The sequence below is a fragment of the Pelophylax lessonae genome, assembly GCF_965119305.1.
Source record: "Pelophylax lessonae genome assembly, chromosome: 3".
Taxonomy (NCBI): Eukaryota; Metazoa; Chordata; class Amphibia; order Anura; family Ranidae; genus Pelophylax; species Pelophylax lessonae.
In genome coordinates, this window is record NC_138770.1 from 242,198,360 (window position 1) to 242,215,391 (window position 17,032).

General features: G+C 46.2%; 1 protein-coding gene across 1 annotated transcript in view; it reads right to left on the reverse strand.

Moving 5' to 3' along the window:
* DHX36 (DEAH-box helicase 36) overlaps positions 1-17,032 on the reverse strand; it is a 181,313-nt gene that overhangs the window by 131,900 nt on the left and 32,381 nt on the right. Inside the window, exons 7-8 of the mRNA XM_082251944.1 lie at positions 5,016-5,090; positions 4,768-4,934 (exon numbers count right to left, since the gene is read on the reverse strand). Of these exons, the coding sequence (XP_082108070.1) occupies positions 4,768-4,934; positions 5,016-5,090 (242 nt within the window). The remainder of the gene's footprint in view (positions 1-4,767; positions 4,935-5,015; positions 5,091-17,032) is intronic.

Here is a 17,032-nt window from a genome sequence, read left to right on the forward strand (position 1 = left end):
GAACTCCTGCAGAGTTCGTATTGTGAGCTCCAGGTTTTCCACCAGACCAGTAGGGAGACTCCGTCCGCAGAATGAGATCTTACAAGAAGTCCAGTACCACGATCCCCCGTTGGCGAAGCAAAGCTAGGACTGGGGCTAACACTTTTGTGAAGACCCAAGGAGCAGAGGCAAGACCAAAGGGTAACCCCATAAAACGGATAATGCTCCTCTCCCAAAGTAAAGCAGAGAAAAATGCTGGTGACTGGCACATATCGGAATGTAAAAGGTAGGCATCCTTGATATCAATAGAGGCAAGGAAATCTCCTTGATGCAGGGATGCCACCACCGTTTAAATGGCTTTCATTCTGAACTTCTGTACCGGCACAAAGCAGTTTAGCGTCTTGAGGTCCAGGATTGGACACACTTTACCTTCCTTCCTGGGGACTGTGAAGAGGTTTGAGTAAAAACCCGGAAAACATTCCAAAGTCGGAACGGGGGCACAAGTTGTAAGGAAAAAAACCTAACCAGGGGACAAGAGCAAAACTCGATCTTGTAGCCGTACCAAAGGACGTAGTGGACCCACTTCTCTTGCACCAGGGAAGTCCACGAATCCGGTAACCAGTAAGGACGTCCCCCCACCCCCAATACGGGTGAGGGTGCACCTTCATGCTGAAGGAGCCTTATCCATGGGTCTGGAGAAGCCCGATCTTGGCTTGCCAGACCAGGCTCATTTGGATCCCCCTGAAGAGGCCCTGAAAGGCTTCGAGCCCTTGTCAGTTGACCCTGAGGAACGAAAAAAAACTTCTTATGAGCTGTGAAGGAATGCCCATGTCTACGATGGGGTTCCTTGCCCTTAGTAGCCTGTGGAAGGAATGTACTCTTTTCCCTTGTGAGACCTTTAATGATGTAATTCAGGGTAGCTTCAAACAGGGGGGTCACCTTTGAAAGGAAGATCAGTCAAGGGCTTTTCTGAAGTCTGATCTGATGCAGTTCTGTGATGCCTACAAGAGGCATCACAGAACTGCAGCCCCTGGACCAGTTGGTCCGCCAGCTCAGCAAAGGCAGAGGGGAGCTGTTCCCATTCCAGGTTACGGCGTAAAAGCTTGCAACATCAGGTCAATGGTGCCGAAACAGCCAGAGTGTACATATTGCGGGCCACAGCCTTCGCCTTCCTGACAGCCGGATCCCTAAAGGCCGGGGACTCTTCAACCAGAATCATAGTTGCCTTGCTCAATCTGGAAACTGGAGGGTTCACCACCGGTGGCACAGTCCGCTTCTTAAGAAGGGACTCCTCAGAGGTAACGCCTAGTAAAGCGCTTAGGAACCCAACAGGGACGCTTTGGTCTTCCCCACTCTTGTGACAATTCCGTCAAAATAGGCAGGGAAAGGAAACACCTTTGCCGCTCTAGATGGCTTGCGAGTGCCAAAGGGTACCTGTGCCTTCATTGCAGCTTCAGCTGCGTCCTCCATCTTTAGGGTCTCACACACACAGATACAATCAGTGCATCCACCACCGCCTTTTCACAAGCGGTCGCAGATGTGGAGAAGTCCTCCTCACTATTAGAGGATTGTAGGCGCGTGGTTGCAGACCCAGCAGGGTGACCTGCGGCCGAATCAGATTCAGGATCTGATGAGACAGGGGAAGGCGGGGGCGATTTTTGCTAGCCCCTCGCCCGAAAGCCACCTCCAACCGGGACACAAGGCACCCCAGGAACGCTGTCAGTGCATAGATGTATGGTTGGGACCCACAGCATCAGAGTAGATCCCATGGGAAAATGTGCTCAGAAAACTCCATGAGTCACCAGGGAGACCCCACAAAAAGTGTAAACACACTACTAAGGGACAACCCCCACCGTGCTGGCAGCACCACCCCGGTCGCCAGCCACAAGGCGATTCTCAGCAGAGAGGTAGGGGACCTCACCAAACTCACCACCTGCAGCCACCAGGATAATGTAGTACACATGCAGCCATTAAGGAAGTGAAATCATCCAGGAGTTAGCACCAGGGAATGAGGAGGGGCTCCCACCGCTGAAATCGCCACCCACAGGGCTCCACTGTCATGGCTGCCGCTATTTTAAATGGCAAACTACAGCAAAATGGCCCTCGGACTACACAAACATGGCCACCATATATAGGAATACACAAGCTACAACAAAATTGCGGCAACATGAGGCATACAGGGACACAGGAGGGAGACCAGGCCTCAGGGACAGATCTAGGCAGGATGGGGGGGCCCTGGCAAGAGCCTCCACCAGGTACAACCCAACCCCCCCTCCCCCGTCATAGCTGATATTCCAGTCGCCGGCGGCGCACCCCACCCCAGGAACAGTGGCCAGATCTCCCAAAAAAAGCCCCAAAATATTTGGAGGGGAGGGGCAGGTAAAGGATTCGGCAAGGGGGGTGCCTAAGGGAAGGAGGGGCCCACGTCCACCCCAAAACACTGCAGGGGGAGAGGGGGGAAACTTACTCACCATACCAGGAACCAGGCAGGAACTGCTCCAGATAGCACCACTCTCCATTGAAATGGGGGGGCTGTCAGCCAGGAGGAATCCTGCGACTCAGGCCGAGACCCGGTTATATGCGACATTGCAAGCCCCCGTCCAGTGGGGCTATGTCGCGGCCGACCTAGCATGGAGCTGAGGTCTGCGCACACTCGTTGGCCAGACTGGGGTGACCACTGGATCTAGATTATCCAGCCCGTTGCCCAGTTCGGCAGTTGATTGTAGATCTGACAGGAAAAAATCCAGGAGAAAAAAATTTCTATCCAAAAAGAAAAGATTTGCCAGGACCAGAGATCCCAGCAAGGAACTAGGTCCTTACTCCTGACTAGGCAGAAAAAAAACTGAGTGGCTATAGCAGAGAGGGGGTAGTATACCCCCTGGGACTGCCCATGGGTGTAGCCAGATTTATTTTCTGCCTAGTGTCCTTCTCCTGTAGGGGGCAGTATAACCCAATGGTTATGAATACCAGGAGCTGTGTCCGTCAAATGAACGAAAGAGAAAGGCCATTTTTAAAAAACATTAAATTACAATACGATTTGTGTAGCAATTGTATTTACTATATTAATTCTTTTTATTTTCTATCCTTTCCCACAAGAGTTACCATTTTCTTCCTTAAATATAGTGACACATTTTCACTATGCCCTGTGAGTAGACACTTCTGTGTCACAGAATGCTGAAAGGAGGAGTTCATGTGGTGGAATCAAGTACAGGAATCACTGCTTACAGGAAAGCAAGGTACAGTGGAATATTTAGCCTTTAAAAATTAAAACAGCAGAGAAGCTGCAAAACAGGCAGGGAATTCAAGAAATTAAGGAAAGATGGTCAGCAGAAAGGCAAGCACTCCCACCATGAAAGAAGTTTTTTTAAGTCAGCTTATATTGTTAAAGTGGTTGTAAAGGTAAAAAAAAATAACAAAAAAACAAACACACAATAAAAAACATGCCTATACTTCTAGTTTTGCACAGAGCAGCCCCGATTCTCTTCTTCTGGGGTCCTCTGCCGACTCTCCAGGCCCCTCCTCTTCATTGGCTACTCTTACTAAAAGCTGTTTTCCATGGGGACAGCACCTGTGTGGACTCGCTCCCAGGTCCCACGGCTGCATCCATTGACACAGACAGTGGGACTCTGCCCTGCCCCCCACTCCAGTGTCACAGCTTTTGATTGACAGCAGCGGAAGCCAATGACTTTCGTGCACATCGCTGGATCAGATCAGGCAAAAAATAAGGGGGGGGGGGGGGGGAACTGGAGCACAGAAGGTTTTTCACCTTAATTCATAAAATGCATTAAAGTGGATGTAAACCCTCTCCTATACTTCGTAAAGGTGAACAGCCTCAGATGATACATAGGGTTGAAACAAATCTCCCTACATAAGTTTTACTTGTATATGTGCTGTCTTCAGCTTGCTATATTCTTTATAATTCTAACATTGTGTTAGAATTTTTACTTCCTCATTCAGCAGTAGGAATGTAGTCTTGGCATACACTGTGTGACAGTTGATTGGAGGAAAGGCGCACACCCCCCCATTCACATAGGCAGAGGAAGGAAGGAATGTGCAGAACTGTGCTTTGACAAGACAAACTTTCTGCTAATCTATTTATAGCACACATGACACAAATTTTAGGATGGTTTTACCTCCAGTGTTATCAGAAGTGATCATACTGATAACAGAGGAACGAAACAGCAGAAAGACACAGGACTTAGGGCTTTGGCGAGAAATAAGTAAACACTACAGATATATGTGCCTAGGTCAAATTTTATGAAATCGGGTTTACATCCATTTTAAGGTGAAAAACCTTAAGACTTTACAACCACTTTAAAAATAACTATTACAATAATGATGGAATAAAATGGATTATGCCGTGACAATAGAACTCCTTTAAAGCATCACGTAACAGAAAATTCATAGTTACAACCTTCATGATAGTATTACTTTTACAGTGAACATTTTTTGTGACAAAACATATTTATGCAAGAGGGGACCATTGAAAATCCTAGCACTAAAGGCCATACCAAAAATTTGAACTAGAAAAATAGCACTAAAACATTTGTACCATATTAAAAAGGTGCTAAAAAAAAGAAAAAGAAAAATGCTTTGAAAAAAAAAAAAAAATACTGTCAAAATGGACGCCATCCCAACTTGCAAACCAAGATTAAATCAAAAACTAAACGTAAATCATTTATTTGGAAACATTTACAGTGACTTATAGGTTAGGGAGCAGCACTAGGCAAAATATTTCCAATCCAAAGCAGAGTTGCACAAGATAACTTCACAAGACAAACAACTCACCATAGTACTGCGAAAACTTCTCTGCATTGAGAGTGGCACTCATCAGTATGACCTTCAAATCTGGGCGGCAGATCAGAAGATCTTTCACTATTGCCATGAGGACATCAGAATGCAGGTTTCTCTCATGAATTTCATCAAGGACAACATGACTGACATCAGCCAAGCGTCTGGAGTGAAACAAAAACTGGTTGGAAAATCATCCGCAATATTAAAAGCATAGTACAAGATTTATGCAGGTGTGTACTTACTGGTCAGATTGAAGCCACTGCAGAACTATGCCAGTCGTACAGTACAAGATTGAACCCTGCTTCCGAGGCAACTGGCTAAAACAAGAGAGTAAAAGGAGTTCCATTCACTTCTTTAGTAAACAAGGTGGCATGTCCTAAAAACAAATGACTTAAACCAAGCAGCATTGTGTAAGGTACTGCAGTTTATGTAATGCATAATCACCAAATCATATATCACTTTTAATAGTTAGAAGGGCAAATTAGGAGGGTGATCCTTCCTTTTGAGGGCACACAGAGGGAGAGAGACCATCACATGCTTCCAAATACCCAGAAGTACCAAGCATTTCACTGGGGCAGCAAAGGAGGCTCTAGGAAACCCTCCGAATGGTTATAAAAAAGCCAAATATTAGATTTAAAAAAAAAAAAAAAAAAAAAGGGGGGGGGGGGTGGGGAGGTGGAGAGGAATGCAGAGCCGTTTGTGTCTTTTTCACACGGTCAAAAAACAAACATTTTAGGCCTGAAAAGCACAATATATTACCCAACTTCTCTGGAAAATATCAAAAATGATATTGCACCAAGTAAATAGATACGCAACATGCAAAGCACCGGGGAGGGGGTCATGAAAAGCTATCAGGCAGCTGTACAGTGGCTTGATTGCTTTCATTAGAAGGCTGACCGTCGGCTTGTGCATTGCACACAGTGTGTGTGTGTGTGTGTGTGTGATCCCCTTCCCCACCAGCTGCCACCACCGTTCCTAGACTCCGAACATTATCCATCAAAACCAAGTTCTTGTTCAGGAATGAAGCAGCAGGGTCGACCGATTGGTCCGCCCTTTTCTTCTTCCATGGAGTATCACTGCACAAATCTCTCAAGGAGAACAGCGTTTGTCACGCTGCGCCCAGTCTATATGAGGGACCTCCTGAAAATGAGGATGTAGCAGGAAGCTCTTGGCTGGTTTTGGAGACTTCGAAGATGCTAAACCATCGTCTCCTCATGTCAGTGAGGACCGCCCAGACTAGAGAGATGCCAGAAGCCTGTACAACTTCCTTTGATAATTTATCTGATGAGAAAGAAACTGCCTTTCCCAACTCCTCCACCTCCAAATTCTGAAAAGTTGGATAGTCACAAAAAAAAAAAAAAAAAAAAAAAGCCTATGTTAAAGACAACCAAGAGCTTTTGCATCCCTCGTCCCTTATAGTATATAGTATAGTATCTGTCATTCCCTTGTGCCTCGTATTAGTCATCTGCCAATTGCTAAAGTATAGTGGAAATGACAGATGAGAACTTCTCCTTAAGGACAAATACAGTGGAGGAATGTGCTCCAGGCCTCTTGGTTGCCACCACCCTAAGGGCTTAGGGCCCAGTAGCAGAATAACCGTCTGTGCTGCCAGTATATGGAGAATGGTCTTCATGGTGTCCGTCACGGCTGGTGTCTAGGAGGAAAGAATTGTTCTCCTATAGAACAGTGTACACATTCACAGTATGGCGGCCTGAAGGTAGACACATGCATGTGCAAAGAAAAACTGGATTTTTGTAAGAACTTACCTTAAAATCCTTTTCTCTTGAGTCCATTGATAGACGCAGCTCTCCTACTTCTTATCCATTGGGTTATGCTGCCCCCTGCAGGAGTAGTACTAGGCAGGAAAAAAGCAATTCACCACGCCCACGGGGCTGTCCCTATAGGCATAACTCCACACACCCTGCTCCAGCAAACCAGTGTCGTTGCAAGCAGTGAAAGACGACAAAACCATCACCATATCAGAGGGGCTGGTGCTGCGTCTGTCAATGGACTTCAGAGAAAAGGATTTTACGTTAAGTTCTTACAAAAATCCAGTTTTTTCTATCGTCCATTGACAGACGCAGCGCTCATACTTCTTATGCATTGGGACGTCCCAAAGCAGTGTAGGCATGAGGGGTGCTTAGAACGCAACCAAAAAAACAGGTAACGTTTGTCCAAAGGCTAAATGTAGCCAATTGGGTAGCAAAGCTCTACCAGGAACAGGAGCTTATCCACAGAAAGCAAATATAAACCCCTGAAAGAGAAAAACAAGTCTCTTTAAACTGCAGCCCGCAAAACCTTGCGGGTCAAAGACTGCATCAGAAGATGCCAACAAATCTACCATGTAGAATTTTGTAAAAGTATGCACGGACGACCAAGTCGCCGCCTTACACACTTGACTAACATAGGCCTGATGATGAAAAGCCCAAGAGGCACTCAGCGCTCTGGTAGAATGCGCTGTCACAGGGAAAAGAGGAACCTGACCCTTCAATGAATAAGCCTGTACAACCGTCTGCCCAAGCCATCTGGATAGATGCAGCCAAAAACTTTACGAGATCCCTCAGTAAGGACAAAAAAAAAAAGAAAAAAAAAAAGCCTGATTTCCTAAAGGACTCCGTGGCCGACCAGTAAACCCTGATCGCCCGAACCACATCCAGAGACTGCAAGGCAATTTCCTCGGGATGCTTAGGATTAGGACAGAGTGAAGGCAAAACAATGTCTTCCATTTAAAAGGAAATCAAACACCACCTTAGGAAAAAAAGACAGATTAGGTCAGAGAACCCTTTATCTCTGTGAACGACCAAATAAGGCAAATGACAGGAAAGCACCGCCAACTCAGATATCCTGCAGGCAGAAGTAATAGCCATCAAAAAGGCAAACCTTCTGAGATAAAAAAAAAAGGCAGAGATATGTCCCTAATATTCTCAAAAGGAGGCTTTTGAAGAAGAGACAAAACTAAAGTCAAATCCCACGGAGGCGAGGGGTGGGGGGCGATCTTCTCGGAGGAGTTATATGATGCACCCTTTGAACAAAAGTGTGAATTAAGGTATTAGCAGCCAATGGGCGTTGGAAGTATATCACTAAGGCCAACACTTGGCCCTTGATCGTGCCCAAGGCCAACCATTGCTCAACTCCTTTCTGCAAGAAAGACAAGACCCTAGCCACCTAAAAAGGCAAGGGTGTAATTGTTGCGATTCACACCATTAAGTATACATCTTCCACGTGCGAATATAAATCTTTCTGGAAGTTGCTTTTCTAGCCCTCAGCAGGGTAGGAATCACAGACTCACAGGGTAGGAATCACAGTCTCAGAGAGACCTCTATCACTCAGCACCTGGCCTTCAACAACCATGCCCTTAAAGCCAGCAACCATAAAGCAGGATGGAAGACCAGGCCCTGAGACTGCAGGTCCTCCCTCAGAGGCAACCACAAAGGAGGCTCGACGACCATGTTTACCAGGTCTGCGTACCAAGACCAACGGAGGCCAGTCTGTTGCCACCAGAATCACTTGAACATTTTCCACCGCCATCCTGCGGAGAAACCTCGACAACAGCTGTATGAGAGGGAAGGCATAAATCAGCCAATACTGGCTCCAAGGAGTTACCATTGCGTCTGTGGCATCGGCCAGAGGATCTCGAGCTCTGGCCACGAACCTCTGCACCTTTTTGTTTAGCCGAGACGCAAACAGGTTGACCTACAGGGTCCCCCAACGGACACACAGGAAGACTAAATACCTCCGGACGAAGGGCCCTCCTGGGCCGCCCGGGCACTCTTTGTGCCCCCTTGAGGATTGATGTAGGCCACAGCCATGGCATTGTCCAAATGGATCCGAACCGGGAGACCGTGCAGCCGATTTGTCCAATAGATCAGACAAACCTTGATTGCTCCGAGTTCCAGAAACTTTGATCGGTAGACGACTCCGCTGTCGACCAGACTACCTGGGCACAGAAGTTGTCCCGCACTCCACCCCAGCCTGACAGGCTGGCATCTGTTGGGACTATCGTCCACAGCAAGGGTAGAAAGGACTTGCCCTGACTCAGGGCAGACGACTGAAGCCACCAAGAGCATTGACCTCCTGAGTCAGCTCAAACTTATTATGCTGTCTAGGAACTGTGGATCCTAGTTCCACCTGACAAGGATCTCCTTATGCAGAGGCCTGGGATGAAATTGAGCGAATGGGACCGCCTCGAAGGTCAACACCATCAGACTCAGGGCTCTCATGCATGTCTGTAGAGAAAAGAGATCGCTTTCCAGCAGAAACCGGATCTCTCCCTGCAACTTCTGAAGTTTGTCCCTGGGAAGAAAGACCCCTCACCACGGAGGAGTCCAGAGTTAGTCTTAAGGCTCGTACACTATTTTTTTTTGGGATGTTTGTTTCTAGACTTCTGGGGCGTCAGCAACTTCAGATCATGCACGGTCTTTCGTATTCCGATTTTCCGTGGACGTACTGCATATACATTAAACAAAAATGGGTCATGCTGGGGACGGACGATAAAAAATTTGGCGTTTGTCGTTGAAAAGGTCGGCATCGGCTGCTGAAAGTTGTGTACGATTTTAACTCAGATGGGATTTTAACTCAGACGGAATTTTCGGCAGATTTTCTACTAGTGTGTACCCAACTTTAGGTAATCCAGTCGCACCGACGGGGTCAGTGCATATTTTTTGAAGTTGATGGTCCACCCGATTTCTTGAAAGGTCTGAACCGTGATGGACAGATCACCCAACAAGGCTGGGTGAGAGTTGAGAGTTTGCTCTCAACAGGAGATCGTCCAGATATCCCAGGATTGCAATCCCTCTTTTGCGCAGCAATGCCAACATCGGGGCCAAAACCTTGGCGAAGACTCTGGGAGTGAAGGCGAGAGCAAAAGGTATTGTCAACAAGTTGAAACTGCTCCTTCGCCACCGCAAAACAGAGCTACCTCAGGGATATACAGGGATGTGCAGATGCGCATCTTAGATGTCGATGGAGGCTAAAAAATCCCCCTGATTTAAAGACGCTACTACCGACCTGAATGGATACCATCCAAAACTTCTGCACCCGCACAAAACGGTTCAGAGACTTGAGGTCCAAAATAGGACGCACCTTGCCCCCTTTCTTGGCACCGTGAACAGGTTTGAATTAAAAAAAAAAACTCAAAATCGTTCCTGCGGAGGAACCGACACAATCAGTCCTTGTGCAAGGAGGTACTGCACTGCCTCTGAGATCCTTCAAGCGAACTGGAGATAGACGAAGATTTGAGGGAAAGAATCTGTCTGCTGACCGAAACCGAAATTTGATCTTTTACCCTGAATGAATCGGTTCATGAACCCATTTGTCCTGGGATCAAGGACATCCAGGGTTTCCTGAAAGAAACGCAGACATCCCCCCCACCCCCGGAACAGGTGAGGGCACCCCTTCATACAGAAGAGGATTTGTTTGCCGAACCGGACTCACTGATCTTGGGCTTACCGGATCAAGCCTTTTTGCTCCTTCCAGAGGCCCTGAACAGTTAAACTTTCTCTTGTGCCCCTGAGGCACTAAAAAAAAAACTGCCTATAACCTGTGAAAGAGGGCCCCCGCCTACCACAGGGCACCTTGCCTTTGAAAGATTGGGTAAAAGAGTACTCTTACCCGTTAAGCCTTTTATCAACTCATTCAAGGAGTCTCCAAACAATCGCTCACCCATAAGGGGAGATCTGTTAAGGCCTTCTTAGAAGCCTGGTCAGCCAACCAGCTCTTAAGCCACATGTAGCGTATGGCAATCCCTACCACTGAAACTCTGGCAACCAGAGGGGCCTCGTCCCAAGGACGCATCACACAAACACCAGTGCCTGGGCCATCTGGTTCTTGAGTTCAACCAAGGTCGGGCGGAACTATCTCAGTGTTCAAGTTACCCCTAGGCACTTTAACCCATTCCGTTACCATCAGTGAAACCAGAACAGACACACAGATCGGTTTTAGTACCGAACCCACCAAAAAATGGAGGTGGCGGGAAAGGGGTTCCACCCGTCTGGTCACCGGGTACTTGAAGGCCGGGGAATCTTCCACGGTTACCACAGTAGACTTGTTAAATCTGGAACAGGGTGGTCCACCCTAGGTGGCACCATCCATCGGTTCGAGTCAGCAAAGGGATAACGGCGTTTAAAGCACTTTTGCACCACCAGCACATGCTTAATGCGCCGCCATTGTTCATTCACAATATCGTGTAAGTCCTTGGGACACGGAAACACTTGACCCGATTTCTGGGCTTTGCGGGAGCCAAAAAAAAAAAACACCCACGTTCCTGACTGTGTGGGCTCAGTCAATTGTAAAAGTTTCCCTTACTGAACAAATCAGTGCTTCCACCATAGCGCATTCTCACGCTGCAGCTGACAGGTCCTCTTCGCCTGCGGTGACAGGGATCCCTCAGGGAGGGGGTTGTGTGTGGCGACCATATCAGTCTCTGAGTCGGAAGACAGAGAAGGCAACGGCCGTTTGTGTCTAGCAACTGGATTCATGTCAAGATCAAGCTTTGATGCCAGACTTTCCAATGCTGCAGAAAGAGACACTATGGACTGTGAGTCGGACATACCGGCAGTCGCACGGAAGGGGTCTGATGGAGAATTTACCGCCTGGGACTCCATTTTGCAATGTTACAAAAAAAGTGCACTGCCCCTTTAAATTTGCAATCGCGGTCCGCACCGCCCGATTGCTCTGTACCCAGTTACCCTTTAAACAGTGGCAGGTAGCAGAGTGCGCAGGGAATGCCCAGAAACGACCCTCAATACTGTACCACCTCACAAAGGAACCAGCAACGTCTGCAGCATGGAGAACTGAGCACAGGGAGCAATGTCACAGGAAGTGACATCAATCCACAAGAGGCCAAACTTCCTGTGTAGCTCCAGGCTACAACAAAATGGTGCCAATACAACTGTATAAGGAAGCCCAGGGAAAATGGCCACATCACCTCACACACAGGAAGCCAATGCCCACACCTAAGATGGCGGCCAAACGCTGCCATGTGGTCAGGACCCAGATACAAGGCCACACCAGGGATCTACCTAAAAAGACCCCACAGGATAAGGTACCGCTGTATAACACCCTCCCCCCCCCCCCCCCCCCCGGGCACCAGGCGCCGTATATTGCCCCCATGTGGGAGCAGGGAGGGAAGGGCAGGCCTGGAATCCTGAGATAGGCCAGTGAAGATCTTTTAGGAAGACGGGATCCTATTATCTAGGGATCGACCGATTATCTGCAACATCGATATATCGGGGGCCGATATGCACTTTCCACGATAGATCGGAATCGGCCCCTGAAGTTGCCGTTATTGACGATATTTAGGGAAAGTGCATGTATCGGGGTGATGCCTGCAGCTAGAGGCATCATCCCAGTACCGGGGTCCATAGCCGATGGTCGGGGGACGCCCCCCCGGGACTCCGTTGTGGCGAGGCCTAGTGCGGGACTATAACCTGCTCACGCTCGTAGGCCAGGCTGGGAGACCTTAATGATCTAGATTATCTAGTGGTAAAACATCAGCAGGCATTGCTTGTAGATCACCAGGAGGAGTGAGGACTCCCTGAACACTAACTAGCAAAGTGAGTAAAGATAAATAAAACAAAATATTCCTAATAGAATAAAAAAACTGAGACCGAAGTCCCAGCAGGAAACCTAGGTCCTACTCCTTCACTAAGCAGAAACAAACTGTTTTGCTGGAGCAGGGTGTGTGGGGTTATGCCTATAGGGACAGCCCCGTGGACATGGTGAATTGCTTTTTTTCCTGCCTAGTACTACTCCTGCAGGGGTCAGCATAACACAATATATAAGAAGTATGAGAGCTGCGTCTGTCAATGGACGATAGAGAAGGGACCACCCACAAAATGGCAAAGTCCTACATGTAAAATGGCACCAATTTTGAAAGTGACTAAGGCCCCTAACCTGTCCATTTGTCCCCTATGTATGGAAACCCATGCCCAGATATTTACTGCAGCTTCCCACTGTCCAAGGGTGTGAGCACAGCACACTGGGATCCTAAGCAAGGGGCACGCACCGAAGCAGTCTTCAGATGCAGAGGTATGAATCTCAGGGTCCCAGCTTAACCTTTATTCGTCAGCATCTTGGTTTCCCTGTAGTGGACCACAGCCCTGAACCTGTATATCACCCCACACGGACTCACACTGGTGCAGAGAAATGCCAAGGAGAGTGTTTCTCGTTAGGTACAGTGCCCGTTAACATTACAGGACTTTCCTGCTGTATTGCGGTATCCAGCTACAGTCCCTCAAAGCGCTGTGAGATCGAAAGGCAATCAATCCAGATAACTGTGAAAGAGCCTTTAGGGCAAGGAGCAGGACACTAGAAAGACTTGTTAGAGAGATCAATTTCAGTAGAAAGAAAACCTCTTAGAGCAGAGAGAATAGGTCCATCACCTATGGACACTAGCAAAACACTGAAGGCATGCTGGGAGTGGGAGAGGCTATGCAGGGCGGGATTTAGGATTTGTTTTTTGCCAGTGTCCAATCATCTGGAGGTGGAGCATAACTTGTTGGTCTAAAAATAACCAATCACGTGTCCTGCGACGTATAATAAAAAAATAAGTTATCAGCATTAGAGCGGCTGACGTTGACGTTAAACTGAAAGTTTGACTGTGCAGTGTTTTTGCTATTTTACTAAATCCCAGCAAAATCAAACTTAAACATTTTTAATTTATGTCCAATCAATTTAGATAATTATGGGGCTGTAGCATATATGGTATATTCAAACGTTTTTCCATTCAATTTTTTTTTTTTTTTAACACAGCATAACCCAAAGAATGGTCCATGAACCAATGATTGTCCATGGGCATGTCCCTGGTGAACCACACCCAACCTCCTTCATCCTACTGTATACAGTCATAAAAAGTGATATCCAAGGAATAATACAATTTTGTTACCATTCACAGACAGGATCACCATTCTATGTTTAACCTGCATTGCAGAATAAAACATGCTTTCATTGCCACTTCTATATGAAGCTGCAAAGCAGACTGTTAAATGTGTGCCCAAGGTAAAGCTGATAATTCAGATTTTTCTAGAATCCCAATGGCTCAGTACTTTGCACATCTACTCAAATACTGACCAGGGCCCTATCTGCATGTTCTCCCTATGAATGCATGGGTTTCCCCTGGGTACTCCGTTTCCTCCCACACTTACAAAGCCATGTTGCCAGGTTAATTGGCTGCTGTCTAAATTGTCCCTAGTATGTGGGTGCATGACCTACTGCACGCTTAGTGCAGAGTAAGAACTGATGTGAATAAATAGTATGTAAATTGGTAGAGCTATATAAACACCTGTAATAAAAATAAAATGTATTGGGTACACCATCTTCACAAATTTAGCATCAAGTAAAAAATAAAAATTGTAAAGCCCAACTATATAAAGTTAGGTCCATATATATTTGGACACATGCACAATTTTCATACTTTTGGCTCTGTATGCCACAAGATTATATTAAAATGAAACAATCCAAATTAATTTAAAGTGCAGACTTTCAGCTTTAATTCAAGGGGTTGAACGTAAAGATCAAGTAAAAATTTTAGGAACTACAACCATTTTTATACACAGTCCCCCCATTTTCAGGAGCTCAAATGTAATTGGACAGATGAATATCATCAAATAAAATGTTAATTTTTAATATTTTGTTGAGAATCCTTTACTGGGCAATGACTGCCTGAAGTCTACCCATGGACATTATCCTTTCTGATACTTTGCTTGGCTTTAACTGCAGTTCTTTGTTTGTGGGTCTTTCTGCCTTTTGGTTTTGCCTTCAGCAAATGAAATGCATGCTAAATTGGGTTGAGAGGTGATTAACTCGGCCATTGCAGTATATTCCACTTCTTTTCCTTCAAAAGCTCCTGGGTTGCTTTTGCAGTGTGTTTTGGATCATTGTACATCTGAACTGTGAAGCGCCGTCCAATCAACTTTGCTGCATTTGACTGAATCTGGGCTGACAGTATATCTCTAAACCCTGCAGAATTCATCTGGCTGCGTCTGTCACATCAATAAACACCAAATGACCCAGTGCCACTGGAAGCCATGCATGCCCATGCCATCATACTGCCTCCACCATGTTTTACAGATGACGAGTGCTTTGGATCATGAGCTGTTCCTAGCCTTCTCCACACTTTTTTTTTCTGTCATTCAGGTATAGATTAATCTTCGGTTCATCTGTCCAAAGAATGCTTCTCCAGAACTGGTCTTGCTTTTTTAGATTTTTTTTTTTTGGCAAAGTCTAATCTGGCTTTTCTATTCTTAAGGCTTATGAATGGTTTGCATCTTGTGGTGAACCCTCTGTATTTGCCATCTTAAAGCCTTCTCTTGATTGTTGACTTTGACAATGATACGCCCATCTCCCGGAAAGTGTCCTTCACTTGTCTGGTTTTTGTAAATGGGTTTTTCTTTACCATATAGAGGATCCTGCAATCATCCACCACTGTTGTCTTCCATGGACGTCCTGACCTTTTTATGTTGCTGAGCTCACCAGTGCATTCTTCTTTCCTCAGAATGTACCAAACTGTTGATTTGGCCACTCCTAGAGTTTCTTCTAGCTCCAATACGGATTGGATTAGTTTAAGCCATACAATGGCCTGTTTCACTGCTCCTTTGAACGCATAATGTAGGTTCACAGCAAAAGATTCCACTTCGAATCAACTCTAGACCATTTACCTGCTTAATTGATGGAAGACATAACAAAAAGGAGTAGCCCATACCTGGCCATGAAAAAGCTTTTGATTCAATTGTCCAATTTACTTTTGGTCCCTTGAAAAAGGGGGGGTGGCTATTTTTAAGAGCTGTAGTTCCTAAGCCAAATCTTCAGATTTGGATGTACATACCCTCAAATTAAACCTGAGAGTGTGCAATTTCAGCCCATGTTCATCATATAATTATAGCTTGAACACATTTTGGTAAATACCCGAATAAACAAAAATTGTGCCTGTGTCCAAATATATATGGACCTAACTGTATGTTGTACTTTGGTTTACCCCTACCTAGCAGCTCATACGCATGTTGATGACGGTGTGGGGATGGGTGGAGAACTTAAAAAGAGGAAGCGAAGCTTCCTCTGTAACTTGTACTTATTAGGTAAGCCTGTGATAAGGCTTACCTATAGGTACTGTAAATATCTCCTAAACTTGCAACGTTTAGGAGATATTTAATTTGCATGCAGCCAGTGACATCAATGGTGCATGCGCTCTGAAGGAACGGCTGCCCATGCCGCTCCTTCAGAGCCCTGTGCCGTCAACGGTGGCTCCTGCGTGCATGCGCGGGAGTGACATCATCGCAGCTGCGGCCAATCAGATGGCCCGAGGACGCAAACTCGGAAGAAAGACGGCTGAACATGTTGGCGGTGTCACCAGTGAGCAGGCGGCGCTACAGGGGCTTTGTTCTAAAGGTAAGTATTTCATAATGAGCTAGTATGCAATACATACTAGCTCATTATGCCTTTGTCTTTCAGGTTTTTTTTCTTTTCCTGAGGTTTACAACCTTTTTTAACCACTTACCGCACTCTAACGTACCGGTACGTCGGTACACTTTGCGGGGTTATACCGGGATGATGCCTCTAGTTAGAGGCATCATCCCGGTACCGTGGTTTGAAGCCGGCTGGATGGAGTACCGATGAATGCCGGAAACGGCATCGATCGGGTCTCCGATGACGTAGTAGTGGAGGGGTCTAGGGTCTTTTAGACCCTCAATCCCTCCATAAAGTGTACCTGTCACTGCATATTGGTGTCACAAGAGATGTTTACATTGCTTGTGACAGCAATAAAAGTGATCAGTTTTTGTTTTTTTAAAAAAAACCTGTAATAAAGTTTAAAAAAAAGAAAAAATAAATAGGAAAAAAAAAATGTAGCCGCCCCCGTCACCGTTAGCTCGCACACACAAAAAAAAAAACGTATACGCAAGTCGAGCCGCGAATGAAATCGCTGTTCAAACCCCACATGTGAGGTATCACCGCGATCGTCAGAGCGTGGGCAATAATTTAAAAAAAGAGCTACACTCTAAACCGGTAACCGTTAAATTTAAAGCGTTGCAGATTGAGATCTCTATTGACCGTAGTTTGTCGTCATCCCACGGGGGGGGGGGGGGGGGGGGCGCAATTTTAAACCGTAACATGTTGGGTATCTATTTACTCGGCGTGACATCATCTTTCACAATATACAAAAAAAATGGGCTAACTTTACCGTTTACTATTTTTTAAATGCAGTGAAATGTGATTTTTCTCATTTTTTCCAAAAAAATGGCGTTTTAAAGACCGCTGCGCAAATACC